Source organism: Protopterus annectens, chromosome 1.part1 (assembly GCF_019279795.1).
Source record: "Protopterus annectens isolate FY-2018-M chromosome 1.part1, PAN1.0, whole genome shotgun sequence".
Taxonomy (NCBI): domain Eukaryota; kingdom Metazoa; phylum Chordata; order Ceratodontiformes; family Protopteridae; genus Protopterus; species Protopterus annectens.
In genome coordinates, this window is record NC_056726.1 from 523,733,370 (window position 1) to 523,748,505 (window position 15,136).

At 41.8% G+C, this 15,136-nt stretch overlaps 1 protein-coding gene across 2 annotated transcripts in view; it reads left to right on the plus strand.

Moving 5' to 3' along the window:
- The window catches only part of PEX7 (peroxisomal biogenesis factor 7), a 1,759,991-nt gene that overhangs the window by 275,938 nt on the left and 1,468,917 nt on the right, over positions 1 to 15,136 (plus strand). For both annotated transcript variants that reach the window (XM_044076447.1, XM_044076438.1), the window contains exon 4: positions 10,013 to 10,090. In XM_044076447.1, coding sequence (XP_043932382.1) covers positions 10,013 to 10,090 — 78 coding nt within the window. The remainder of the gene's footprint in view (positions 1 to 10,012; positions 10,091 to 15,136) is intronic.

Genomic DNA, 15,136 nt, shown 5'->3' on the forward strand with positions numbered 1-15,136 from the left:
TATGCCACACACAAAGCTCTAGAGAGCTTCAATTTCAAGAGATAAAAAAAATATTTTCTTACTTTTTAGACTGCATAAAACTGCAATTTGACACACATGGAGCATTGCAGTGCTTCACTTCTAATCACAAATGCATTACCAGCATTTTGACATTGTGCGCTGAAAAAATGAACATGATCTGCCAATTGCTCTTTCTAACACTTTCCAGAAAGGGTCGTTGCCCCGTCATCTTACCTTAGCTATGCTTCTCTCTAGACCCATCTAATCAAAATCTTTTAACTTAACTTGTACTGTTTGTACTACAGTTAGAAAGCTATATGAAGACTTTTGTCAGCCCCACTACTGCAGTTACAACTTCTGATCATCAGCATAATGCATTGCACTTCATTGGTTTGAGTACAGACCTATTCTGTATTTCCTTTGTCATTCCATAGTTATATCTTGTTCTCACTGGGCAACTCCGGCTGAGTTGTATTACTGAGTGCTTTACATGGTTTTTTGCTTGGCTTACATCTCTTGAGGTCATATTATTGCTTAGAAGGCGTATGGTTTAATATTAAAGATAATTACCTTTTCGAAAGCAGCTTGTATTTGGCTTGTGTAGGCTGTTTTCAGAAGAAACAGTTCCTTTTTTAATATCCCTTTTTCCGTGTCACTTCTCATTACATTATCATCATCCAGGTACTTTAAAAACATTCATCTTGTTGATGTGTGTCTTTCCTTCTTGCCTTTATTGCTGATTTGAACCCAGGTCAGATAATTTACTCTTTCCCATCACTTTTTAATGAAACCATCTTAACAAAAGTTGATTATTCAATTTTAATGAGATTATGGAAGTACATTTCAAGCCAGGGACATGTACATATACATATACAATGGATAGAAAAAGTGTACACACCCCTGTTAAAATGTCAGGTTTTTGTGATACAAAACAATGAGACCACAATAAATCATTTCAAAACTTTTCCCACCTTTAATGTGACCTATAACTTGTACAATTCAATTGAAAAACAAACAAATCTGTTAGGGGAAAAATAAAAAACATACTGCTCAACTTCTTAATGCAAGAACTGTGGACAAAGTCTCAAATGATATGTGCGGGGTACCAAAGAAGTAGGGACAGCTTTTTAATCTTGGTGTCATAAACCTGAAATCCATTGTTGTGCTAGCTGTCTATCTTAGCAAAGTTGAATGTGTGGCATTCTTCAGTAAGTGTAGTCGTCAGTGATTTGCCAGAAAACCACACAGTCTTTATAAAGCTCAATTGAAAAGTGTGATGTGTCCTTGCCGTACAAGCCACCCTTGAGACATTCTGATTGGGGGGTTGCTTTCTTGCTAGAAACACATTTTTGTAGATATTATCGCCTGATGTCGACTAACACAGTCATGGTGAAAGGTACGGTGACACATTACCACTTTTGCGTTTGCCGAGGAGTGTTGCCCCGTTAATGGAAACGTACCCATTTTGTATATCACAAAAACCTGGCATTTTAACAGGGGTGTGTAAACTTTTTATATCCACTGTACATATACATGTAAATATACATATATCATACATTTCCAGTCTTTTGGTCATTTTTAACGCCTGAGTGTTGATCATATGAATGAGCCAGGCTGCAGCCTTGATTTATTTTGCACCACTATCTAATGTTAGTGTCAGTCACCATCTCTTGGAGCAATGACTGCCCATTTAGGCAGCTGAAGAATACAGAATCTAGTCTGTTCTTCAAGACATGCAGAAGACAAGCATCACAAAAGAGCTCAAAAGTATATTCTTGTTATTGTTCTCTATTCTCAGTGCTTCGGTCAGTTAATTAGCAGAATATTTACTATTTTTAAAACATTTATTCAGAACTTTAATAGTATTAAGACTGCTTTATCCCCTCTATGCTTCTGATTTAGTATTTATATGATAGGAAGAAAAAACAAGTAATCTCCGTGGTATCCCCAAAGTCTCAAAACAACCCACTAAACAAGTATAGTGGGTCTAAAAACAAAACCGTGTAAGAAACTTCTCTGTGTGGAAGATTTTCAGTCCGTATATCTCTAGTTAATCACTGTATATTAATCGGATCAGACAATAGTAGTAGAAGTAGCAAACTTAAACTCGTCTTAAGTAAAAAAAAAAAAAATAATAATAAAAAATATATAATTGTACAGAATTACTAAGTATTCAAAAGTAATCCAAGCAAGGCAGGCAGTCTGTTTCCATTTGAAAATCCTTTATTAAATTAATAAAGGATTTTTGACTGGAAACAGACTGCCTGCCTTGCTTGGATTACTTTCCAGTACTTAGTAATTCTGTACAATTATATATTTTTTTATTATTTTTTTTTTTACTTAAGACGAGTTTAATTTCGCTACTTCTACTACTATTGTCTGATCTGATTAATATACAGTAATTAACTAGAGATACATGGACTGAAAATCTTCCACACAGAGAAGTTTCTTAAACTGTTTTGTATATGATAGGAAGATCATTATTCTTGCTTCTGACTTCATGCTTCTCCACTTACTGAATTGGGGTATTTTTGTAGGCTCCTGTACATTTGGTTGAGGTGAAATTCTTTAAATGGCCATACATCAAAGAAAAAGATGCTGAAAACATAATGTTGACCAGGAAAATCAATAAGAAATCATTGCTGATATGATTTCTAAGTGTGCAGTGGCAGTCATTCACTTCTTTTGGGAGATTTCCTCTCTTTTCTTATTGTTGCCGCTGTGGAGTTAGTATATATATATAAGTTTGAAATGTGTGTGAGAGGGGGAAGGACTTATCCCCTGCACAACATGCTGCTTAAAGTTAATTTTTTTCACATCTGTGTTTATATGTTATTTTTAAGTGTTTTGGATTATCAACATTGTGTGAGTCTGTAATTCTTAGTAAAACCATATTTTGCACTCTATGACCAGCATGATTTAGAGAATATAAAATTTGATGGTTTAGAATTATCTCCAGTGAAGTTATACTAGAGAAATTACTAGGATAAGTCTCTAAAATCCCTAAAAATGTGGCATTTACATATGCACCATTTTCTACCTGATACCCTGAGTATAATTCTCTTTTAATTGGAAAGGTTGCACAACTCACAGAACCTGATAATGATGAAACTTTAAGCCAGAAATATACTTTTGGAGTTTGAATATGATGAATTCACAGAATTGTTTTAGAAAATTGTCTTTTCTACTTTCTTTTTATAAGGCGGGTAAGAGGAGTATAAAGTCTTTCCCACCCACCATTACTTTTTGATTTAGACAGGAATGAATATAATTATGCAAAATGAATAAGCTAATAACTTCCTTTCTACAGAAATGTGCATTTTTTTTTAATCATTAAATATTTTGAATGTAGCTGTTGACTTGTCAGAATACTTTTTTTTTAATTGAGTTATTGCCTTCTGCGTCTTCATTTGTCTCTGTATCTTAAAACTTTTGAATATTTAAGGAGAACAATTTTCAGGAGCCTAATGTTATTCCCAAATGTTTTAGTTATTTATAAAGATGATGCAGTGTGTCAGAAGAGTTTAGACTTTAATTCAAGCCTCTATCCCTACCTTAGACCAGATTGATTTGGCTGCAGAAAAAGCTAATAGAAAAGTGCTTTCGATGTTACTGTGCCTCAGGTAAGATGCTACAAGGCTTGATATTTTAGTAAAGAAAATTTGTTACTTTGCTTGTGTGGCTGTTAAGGCTTAGAATCTGTTTTTGTTTATTTGTTAATCAGAGGTGCTAAGTGGTTCTTCTCGGTGCTAGTAACCATAGAATGTTAAGTTGTCTATCTCGCCTTCATTCTTGCTGGATGGGTTCGGAGCCGACCTCGGCTCCGACTCGGCCACTCTAAAAGCTCGAGAGTTGGTTCCACCGGCTCGAGGCTCCCCTTATATCCCACAATGCTAGGCGAGAGTTACCTCAGATCTCGTTTGCCGCTACAGCTTCGAGGTTGGTTGCTTCTACCGGTTCCTGGTGAGTGTTAGCTTTTTCTTCTAAAAGTTACTCTTTTTACCCCTTTTTAAGTTAAATTTCTTCTTAGTTATACTAAAGAACCTTTGGTTCTTCCTTTGGGCCTTAGGCCTTCCCTTCCCTAGTGGAGTGTTTGTGTAGTTTACTTTAATTTTACTGTACTTTAAATTCTAGTATCACTACTAAAATTATTATTTTTCCTGACAGGGTATAACTTGTGTGTTTGGGTGTGTGTTTGTGTACACCTGTCAGTTAGGGAAAATGTCTAAAGAAGCAAAGGTCTCAGTTCAAGAAGTGTGATGCGTGCTGTCAGAAAATGTCTCTGACAGGCGCTCACACTTCTTGTGTCTTGTCTGGGGCCTTTGCACCTGCAGGACTCCTGTGCTGTGTGCCATGGCTTCAGCCCCAGGGTCCTGCAGGAAAGAAAAACAAGCTAATTCTGAGAGGCTTGTTGAAGCCAGAGGATTCCCTGTCAGTTTCAACAGGAAGCCCTCTAAGGCATCGAGGTCTTGACTCCGGTTTCTGAGCCGAGACCTCAGGTTATTCAACCTTTGCCTTTATCGGCTCCGGCTGGAGCCGATAAGTCTCAGTCCACAGTTTCTGTGGCTCCCTCGGCTCCGGCGGAGCCGAGGTTATTGAGTACCCGTGTCGGCCCGATCAGACCTTCGGGCCGACAACTAGAAAGAGGTCTAGGTCACCTTCTCTTGGCTCCGTTCATTAGGCTCCAGGATCTCCCTGCTGTCTGAGCGGGCCAAAGTCTCATTCCTCTAGGTCATCGAGGCTGTCCGATCATGACCTTCAGAGGGTAGTGAGTCGACTACTTAAGTCCGAGGCACTAGCCCAGATGCTTCAGAGCCCGACTCATCAGTCGGTGCCTGCCCGTCCATCAACTCTTTCCTCCTTCGACTCTTTTGAGTTCGGGTCGTCGGAACCAAGACTGTGGTTGCCGGCCGAGACAATTGTCTTCGGCTCCGTCGGCTCCGTTTTCTTCTTTGGAGGAATCTCGGCGGACTTCCCTCGTCGGCTCCGGGGTGAGTGGCATCGGACCTTGTCCGACCCCTCTCCCTCTCGGAGCCGACTGGTGAGTTCGGCTCCGACATCGACCTCGGAGCCATCACTGTCGGTGCCGAGGGTTCTTAGCTCCTCGGAGCGGGGACCTCTGGCTCTGCCTGACAGGGGTGCATTCGAGGTCATGCGGAGTGTGTTAGAACCTGGCTCTACTCCACAGTCGGCTCCGTCCGCCCCTCCTCTATGCTGCCTCAGGGTAAGTCGACTCACTCCCTCACCCGGACCGCAGAGAGCCAGCTCCTCAGGAGCCCCTGTGGGATTTCATCCTCTTCGAGGCCTCTCCTGATTTGGCAGAAGAGCCCCTCGGAAGAGGAAGTGCAAGAGGAAACACATTGACTCACCTGAGTCTATCACGTCAGACACAGATCTGGATGATTCTGAGGTTCCCCGTTCCCCTTCTGAAGATGTCTCATTTGCAGACATTCTGGAGATCCTGAAACAGAGGGAAATTGGCCAGCCCTCAACCCTTCGGAGGACGAATCTGTGTATCTTGAGGCGTTTGGCTCTCGTCCTTCCACCTCCTGGGTGTCCCCCCCCCCCTCGACCCCCTCCTGCAGGTGGTTGCTAAGAAGGCATGGGCGGCTCCTGATTCAGTGGGCCCCCCTCCCAGGAGACCCTCTAAATTCATCACAGCTCCATCAGACAAGCAATTTTTATCAAAAGGAGTTTCTGTGGATGCTATGGTGGTAGCTGCTGCCACAAAGAAGGAACTGGCTGATCCTTCAGTGCCTGTCCATCCACCTAACAAGGAATCTAGGTCCATGGATAGTGCGGAGGCGGATGTTCTCCTCAGCGACATTTACCATGCGTGCTGAATTACCTGTGCCATTTCACTCATCTTCAAAGGGACTTGATCAAAGAAGCGAGTGAAATGTTAAAGATCCTACAGCTGCGGGTTTCAAGAAAAATGAACACGCAGCTGGCTACCCTTAATTCCATATCTAACTCCTCCATGCGCCTCCTCTCTTATGCGGCCGATGGAGCGAGCAGAGCCGCAGGGACAGGTGTAGCCGCCTGGATGCGGCTATGCAATTTTGCGGACCCTTTCAAGACGTCTTTCACGAACTCCCCTTTTGATGGATCATCTCTCTTTGGTCCTCAAGTGAAAGAAACCCTGACTAGGTGCGAGACTGATGGCAAGACCCTTTCTGCCGTCGGAGTCCGTTTTCCGACTCCTTCTTGGCCTTACCCCAAAGGCCAGAAGGGTGGGAAGATGTGGTTCCGTAAACAATCTCAAGGGACTTCGCCTGGCGCACAGAGTCGTTTCCTACCAAAGGCAGAGGTGGGAATAACAATGGTAGACAACGCCCTAGGGGCAGGGGGGGTGCGCAGAACCAGGGCAATCGGGAAGCCTTTCCTGACAAGCCTTTTCAGCATCCCTGAGGTGTTGCCCGACATCCCATCTTCGGAGGCAGTCGGGAAGATTGTCACTGTACCCAGAAGCCTGGCTATCCCTGACTCAAGACAAATGGGTACAGTCCATCATTTCGAAGGCTATTCTATCCCCTTTCTTCGTTTCCAAATCAGTCAAAAAATCCCTTCCAGATGTTCCACCGCTCAAAGGGATATAGCAGCTTTGGAAATTTCAAAACTGCTTGCAAAAAGAGCAATTCAGTCAGTGCCAGCAGACCAACAAGGATCCGGAATCTACTCAAGGTTCTTTTTAGTTCCAAAGAAAACAGGGGACTGGAGACCGATTTTGGATCTCAGTGTCTTGAACAAATCAGTCAAGAAAACAAGATTTCAGATGGTCACGCTGCAATCCATTCTTCCCCTTTTGGGCAAAGGAAACTGGATGTGCTCTATAGACCTTCGGGATGCGTACTATCACATAAAATGAACAGGCGCTCCAGAAGATTCCTCCGCTTCAGGCTGGGAACCAGTCATTTTCAGTTCAGGGCCCTGCCCTTTGGTCTCACCACTGCCCCGGTGTTTACCAAATGCATGGCAGTGGTAGCTTCACCCGTGAGGCGACAAGGATTCCAGGTGTTTCCATATTTGGACGACTGGCTTCTCACAGCTCCCACCAAGCATCTCCTTCTGATGGCCAGAGATTATACTTTTCGCGTTTGTCAAAAACTGGGTATTTCAATAAATTGCGAAAAGTCTGTTTTGTCGCCTTGTCGTACTATTACCTACATAGGCGCAAATTTAGATACTATAAACATGTCTGCAAGGCTAACGAACCAAAGGATATCAGACATTCACAAATTGGTGTCACTTCTTCTCAACAACAACAGAGCCAAAGCCAGGTTAGTTCTAAAGGTGTTGGGATTCATGGCAGCGCCATACCTCTCCTTCCATTGGCCAGATACCACATGCGGATCCTTCAGTGGATGCTTTTTTCTCAATGGTCATACCAGGAACTTCCAATGTCTCACACCATTATGATCATGCAGGCGTGCAAAAGCATCTCATGTGGTGGATGTCTTCCCCAGCTCCTGTCGGAAGACCATTTGTTCCACCTCCTCCGGTTGCTACTCTGACAACGGATGCCTCCCTGATCGGGTGGGGGCATTATCAGGGCAGGACAGTCCAGGGCACATGGCAGCCAAGCGAATGCCACTTGCACATAAATGTTCTGGAGATGAGAGCAGTGCTTTTAGCGTTGCAAGCCCTTCAAGACTCTCTTCCCTTGGGAGCGATTGCAATCCAGACAGACAATATGTCTGTAGTGTGGTACATCAACAAACAAGGCGGAACCAGATCATACCCCTGTGTCGAGAAGCACTCAGACTGTGGCAATGGGCGATTTCTTCTCAGCGTTTTCTGATAGCAACGCACATCCCGGAAGTCCAATCACATTGCGGACAAGTTGAGCAGAGCTATACTCATGCCTCACGAGTGGTCTCTGAAAGACTCTGTAGTGAGAGAAATCTTTCTCAAGTGGGGTCAGCCTTGCTGCGATCTTTTGCTACTCCCCAAAACAGCAAGTGCAGAGAATATTTCACTCTATTCCTTTACCAGGCCAACCCAGCAGGGGCGCTCTAGTCCAAGTTTGGCCCCGGGACTTCTGTATGCATTTCCTCCTTTCCCACTGATCTCTCAAGTAATACAGAAAGCTATCGCTCAGAAGGCCTCATTGATCCTCATTGCTCCTTACTGGCCTCGACAAGTGTGGTTCCCCTTTCTACATCGATTTCTTTTGGGCGACCGTGGAATCTGGACCTAGTTCCAGATCTTTTGATCCACCAGTCGGGTCAGTTTCATCGCTCCCTCCCTCTCTGAACCTCACTGCTTGGTTCCTCCAGTTCCAACCGTAGCCAGGCTTCCTCAATTATCTCACTCTGTTAGAGATATATTGATAGCTTCCCATAAATCTTCCACTCGAAGATTTATTTGAGTAAGTGGAAACGCTTCTCATATTGGGCACAAGGAAAGGACATAGATCCTTTCACCGCTTCCATCCAACTAGTCCTTGATTTTCTAGCTGAACTCTTCCATGCAGGTTCATCTCCATCTACTCTTAAGGTTCAATTGGCAGCTATTTCTAATTTCCATGTGGGTATTTCTGAATCTGCCCTAATGTCCCACAAACTTTGCAAAGCCTTTTTGAAAGGAGTTTTTCTTCTCAGACCTCCTATAAGAAATCCTCCTTCTCCTTGGGACCTAAATTTAGTTCTTGCTTCTTTGATTCTTTCCCCTTCGAACCTGCAGCTTCATGTTCCTTGAAATTATTATCATGGAAAACTCTCTTTCTGGTGGCTATCACATCAGCTAGAAGAATTTCAGAACTTCAAGCACTCAGTTGTCGTTCTCCTTATCTTTTGTTCCATAAGGACAGAGTTTCCTTACAAACTAACCGTCCTTTTTGCCTAAGGTGGTTTCAACATCAAATCTAAACCAAAGGATTGACCTCCGTGTCTTTTCCCAGAGTATTCAAATAGGTCTGAACAAAAATTACACTGCCTGGATGTTCATCGTCAATTAAGGTACTACTTGGATAGAACAAAACAATTCAGAAAATCTGATCAGCTGTTTGTCTCCTAGGAAAGCAGAAAGGGACTTGCAGTTTCAAAGGTATCATTATCCAGATGGCTAACATCTTTGATTTCCCTGGTATATGAAGTTAGACAACAGAAATTGCCTAATAAACCTAAAGCCCATTCCACCAGAGCTTTGGCTACTTCTTTAGCCTTCCAAGACAGACTGCCTATTGACACCATTTGTGCAGCGGCTACTTGGGCTACTCCTCACACTTTTATTTCTCATTATAAGTTGGATTTAGCTTCTAGGCATAAAGCTAACTTTGGTTCCACTGTTCTCAGGAGTCTGTTCCGTTAGGCCACCGGGACAAGGTGCTAGGGGCGGTCCCATCCAGCAAGAATGAAGGCGAGATAGACAACTTAACATATAGAAGTTATGTTCTTACCATAACGTTCCATGTTAGTTGTCTTCACCCTCCTTCCCCTGGCCTGGACAGACCTAGAGGAGTTGTGATCGTGACCTCTCTTTCTACCACCTCTTTCTTAGTCATATGCTATTATGCATATTTCTTGGTTCAGGATGTAGGTCACCCCTCTTCTACCTGTTGTTAGAGGTGGATTCTGTTTTACAGTTATACTGTTACTGTTATAAGCTGGGGTTAGCTTACAAACGAGATCTGAGGTAACTCTCGCCTAGCATTGTGGGATATAAGGGGAGCCTCGAGCCGGTGGAACCAACTCTCGAGCTTTTAGAGTGGCGAACCCATCCAGCAAGAAGAAGGCGAGAAGAAGACAACTAACATGGAACGTTATGGTAAGAACATAACTTCTATTTATGAATTACAGGAAAGCTATCAATTATATCATTGTTCCACATGAAAGTGTTTTCTGTTGAGAAGTGAATTTGAAAGGCATGTAGAAAGGACCCCAAGAAGGGAAAGTTTGGTTAGGCTAGGTTGGTTGATAGGGATGTTTGAGTTCTCTTCACTGGGGGAAGATGGAGATGGATATTAGTTAGTTTGTACTAACTGCTGTATATGTGTTTCTCCAATTTTTAGGTTTATAGTGTTGACTGGAGCCAAACCAGAGGAGAACAATTGGTGGTTTCAGGTTCATGGGATCACACTGCAAAAGTGGTAAGTTATTGTCTCACTGTGGAATCATTTACACTAGAAAGCATCTTAGTTGTCTGATGTATGGATACCAAAGTAAGCAGTTTTCCCTGTTGGCGTTTTTTTCTATACTTAATAGGGAATCTATGCTTGATGCCATTTATGATGTCAGTCATTTGTTATCTGAGAAATACTATAGCAATATTCTAACAATATTATTTGGATGGTGCAGTGGTTTACATTGTTTCTTCACAGGAAGAGTTTGTCCAGTTGGATTTTTGGCTGGGGTGTCTTCTGTGCGGAGTCTTTATGTCCTACCTACATTCATGTGGGTTTCCTCCTGGTGCTCTGTTTTCCTCCCACATTACAAAGACATGCATCTGGAGCATTTCTCCCTGGGCTTCCACTGAAAATTGGCTTGTTCCAAGTCAGACTTTCCCAGTAATCAAATAAAATAACTAAATAAATAAATAAATAGAATAGCTGTCTGTCTCAGGGTTTGACCATTTGTGTGTTGGTTTAGCTATGCATAATCTTCTCTTTCATGGTAGGATGTTCTTATAACTCATTATTATAGGTAATGAAAACATTCTTATAAACGGTAGCTGCAATTTTGGTTGGTCGTAAATATTGTTTTCATTACTTTGCAGTCTGGTTAATAACATACGTGCAAGTTAAACAATTATTGAAAATGTGAAACATATGTAGAAACTGTCATTTTAGTGTAATTATTTACTATTGGGAATGTACTTTTGCCAAGTTTTCCACTGTCCGAGAATGATAGATGCCGTAGGTCAAGTCACTGTGCTTGCTTAAATATCTCTTAACAGAATCGCATCACTGGCTTCATCTGTTACAGTCTTTCTAGTACTTTTATTTGTCCTATGTATATTTATGCCCCATTACACAATAAAGGGTCATTAATATTCAAAAATGAGCATGCTGATTGAACAGCCCAAACAGTTTGGCCATTGTACATCAAACATATACCACTAGAAAGAAGTCCTGCTGAATGGATAGACTTTCTATTGGCATATGTGGATATCAGCATTAAATACCTGTTTTACCGAGACAGAGCAAAATTTGAGAAAAATAGGTACATTCTGCAAAACTGATGAAACAGAAACATTCCTAATTTTCTTCATACTTTTGCATTGTCCCTCATAATATTTTTTAAGTAGTACAAAAAAAAAAGAAAAGAAAAGAGCAATGGGGATGCTCTTTCATCCATCTGTTCTCTGCCACTACACTGATGTACTGTGCAAGCTTAGGAATGTAGGTCCCATACACATGAGCAGTATGTCAGCAAACAGAAAACAATTTGTCAGAAGACTAAAGCGCTGTTATATAAAGACATTATTTAAGAAAGGTAATTCATTTCTTTCGTAAATGTTGTCACTGGATAATAGCAATAATCCATGCCTGTGTGTGGGTATATCAGGATTTACTCATGGTTGCCTTTGTTTAATCACTTGGGCTTTTCCCTTGCATTTAGACCACACCAACAGTGGGTAAATCCTAATATACCCAAACACAGTCTGAATTATTGCTAAAATATAGTAGCCTTCTGTTAACTTTTCATATAGACTAGTCTACCCATTTATCCATTTTTAAGAATAACTTACCCCCTGACCTTTCTTCCAGGCAGCCAGAGAATGGTTTGTGCTGTCACCGGCATCCTAGCAATGAGAGTTTTTTTTTCTAACTGCGGTGGTGGTGCTGTGGTAGCATTGTCACCTCATAGTAAGACGTTGTCCTGTTCGATTCTTAGCTAGAGCGTCTTCTGTGTGGAAACATGCGTGAATGGGCATACCTTCGTTGAAGGTTGTGCGTCAGGGCCGGCAACTCGGCACGTAAAAATCTACTGCCAATCATTAGTGGACTGGAGTTCCGCTGTGGCGACCCCTAACCAGGAAAAGCCGAAAGACACAACATGTGCTGATAAGTACAGGTATCACTGCAAGGGTTGTCTATACCCCATTGTCTTCACATGTGTTTTCCTCCTTATGACTTAATAGGGGCTGTCATCACTGGCTTAGGCACCTTTCCCATGTCTTCCTAGTACTTGCTCCCCACATCATGAAAGGCTTCTGCCCTTCAGCAGAGGTAGGTGTTGATTGGGAACCGCTGTCTTCCCACGGGAAGTGCATGTCTCATTCTCCCTGGGTGTGCCATCAGGTGACAAAGCCACTAGTTGAACTCGTGTTACCTTGGCTGTAGTCATAGTTGAATTCCCATATGTTACTTGTGCAGGCAGAATTCTTTTTAATAAGGGTGTTGTTGTAGATAAATCCGGCAAAAGGTTATTTGAAGTATTTTCATTTTGAAGGAATACTTTTAACAGGAAATGTACTGCAGAATCAAAGAACCAAGCAGCAAGAATTTTGTTTAAAAAAACAAGTGCACAAGTTTAATACTTTTGTCTAATCTAGACATCATCAAGACCTGCAGTAATGCATTCATTACTTCATCAAGTTCATAAGAGGTTAAACAGGCTAGTGACCCCAGAGCCTTTACAAGCTTAGCCATGTTAATCCCAAGTATCCCCATTTTTTCTTTTTGGGTAGTTCACAGAACAAATTTATGAACAGAGCAGGTCTGTGATCAACACCTGCAACCCCTGTCCATGAGGGACATGAGTGCCATGCAGGGGTGACTTTGTGGTCTCTATTCCTTTTATCTGTTCAAAATAACATAACCGAAACTTTGAAGGTGCAGGTACAAAATGCTTATACTTAAGTAATGACATTTTACATACACATTTGCAAAACATCCTAAAATGTTAAAAACAAAATTTGAGAACTTGTTTCATAACTTACTTGCTATAATCTTAAGGGCACAGTTAATGTTGACACAATCATTTACTCCAATAGTTACAGTGGCATTGGTCCTTAAAAACCACTGCAACTCTCTGATTTGTAAGAGAGTTTTCCAGTCCCCACTTTTCTGACAAATGTCTGTCTTTTCTAAAACCAAAAATAAAACACTAAGTGTGCTGGTATATCCTGCTTTAAAGCATTAACAGTTTTATCAATATAGAAAGCTTGCAGGATTCACACGAGAGATGTACCACACTAACTGTATTACAATTATATCCACCAGGTTTTCTCCAATTTTAATGTAGTAGGCATAATGGTACGGGGGTGGTGGTGCAACAGTTAGTGTTGTCATCTCACAGCAGGAGGTTCTCTGGTTCGATTCTCGGCTGGGGTACCTTCTGTGTGGAGTCTGCATTTCTTCCCTGCAGTCGCGTGGGTTTCCTTTAGGTGCTCCAGTTTCCTCCCACACTCCAGAGACATGTAGCAGATGAATTGGACACTCTAAATTGGACCTAGGAGTGAGTGTGTGTGCAAGTGAGTGGTACGGATGAACTACAGTGGCAGGGCTAGCCACCCGGTGGTGTAATGATTGAGATGCTCAAGTTGATTGTCACTGTTGAAGTGACACCCCAACCCCATGTGCAAAAATGGGAAAACGGGTTGAGGATGGATGGATGGATGGGTGGAGGCATGATGGTGTCTATTTCCTCTGTATTCATAAATTTGCAATGTACACACATTTGTGTGTTTGTTTAGATTGACCAACCTGCGCTCTACTTTGTCTATCAAGCACGTTTTTAAAATTGTGCTTCATTCTGTAACAAAATTAGATGCACCTCCTACGACATCTTTTTGGCAGATTCCACCAAAATTTCAAATTATGTTAGCTGTTTTTGTACTGTCAGTAGTAGAGTCCAGTAAAAATTATTTTGGGTGTGTTGCTTCATTTGTTATTGCTTCACCTTTATTTAAACAGCAGTTACACAGGCTACATTTGATAACTGGCGTATTTTGTCCACCTCTTATCCATTATTTCATATTTTTCTGTTCAAGTAACTCTTGTATGCAGCCCCTCTATAGGAACATCCCAATTAGCTTAACCTAAACTTTAACCTTAATAACCTTTTGAAGCAACACATAATATTGACAACTGTGAGTATGGCCTGAATTTGAAAAGCTGGTAAAAGCAGATGACTACAGACAACAAAAACATAATTAAAAAAATGAAGAAATTGAGTAAAGAGAAAGACTAAAGATGGAAATCATTAAAAGATGAAAAAATTCAACCTGGGGAAGCACCCCACAGGGGAATAATTTCTTCATATAAAGGAAGATTAAATGATTCTTTTGTCATTTACATAGGATAAAAAAAGATATTAGGATGCCCTTCCATATCACTGTTGCAGTATTCATTCATTTGGAATCCACTGTCAAGGGTGGCCTGACATCTAGCCAGTATACCAAAGCTTTTAGGTTGCTTTAAGGTATGCCATATATCACACGTATGCTTCTTGTGTAGTGTAGGGCATAAAGGTGATGTCTGGTCATACCATCTTCAGAACTCCTTTGCCGCCAATCCAAACATATTTTGATCACCAGTCTGATCACCTGAGTTGTTGCTGGTTACCTAGTCATTCAGATAAGTGCCCTGTTGGGTTTTTTTGACTTGTCTTTTTTGCTCTTAGCATTTGTGTTGTTGTGGCTTTCATGTCATCCAGAAAAGATAAATGCCAGTGTTGGAGACAGATACCCCATAAAGACAATCACAAGCAGTGCTTGTTCTGTTTAGTAGCTTCTCACAATCATACATCCTTTACGATTTGTCAGGCTTTTGTTCCAAAGACCTCACATAGTTATATTTCCTCTCTTGCCATTTATCTTGAGAATTGGCGTCTAAAGCTCTTAGCGAAAGACGCTATGGAGTGTACTTCCCAGCCTGATGGTCAGCCATCTTTGAACAAGAAGGCCAGAAAGTCAGGTCAGATTCTTCAGCTGTGCCTCCTCCACCAGACATCTCTTTCAAGGCTGTTGAAAGCCCAGAGAATCATCTGGTTTCTGAGCTGGATTCCTCTGTTGCGACGGTTTGGAGGTTGGCATGGATCCGGCTTCTCGCACATCCTTGGAGGCCTTGCAGATGTCCGTTTCAGATGCTCAGGGGAAAGAGTGGCTGATTATCACTGAAGGGCCTAGGGGGGATTCCTCAAATACTGGTTAGGGAAGAAGTCCCGACTACAGTTATTGAGTGTAGGCC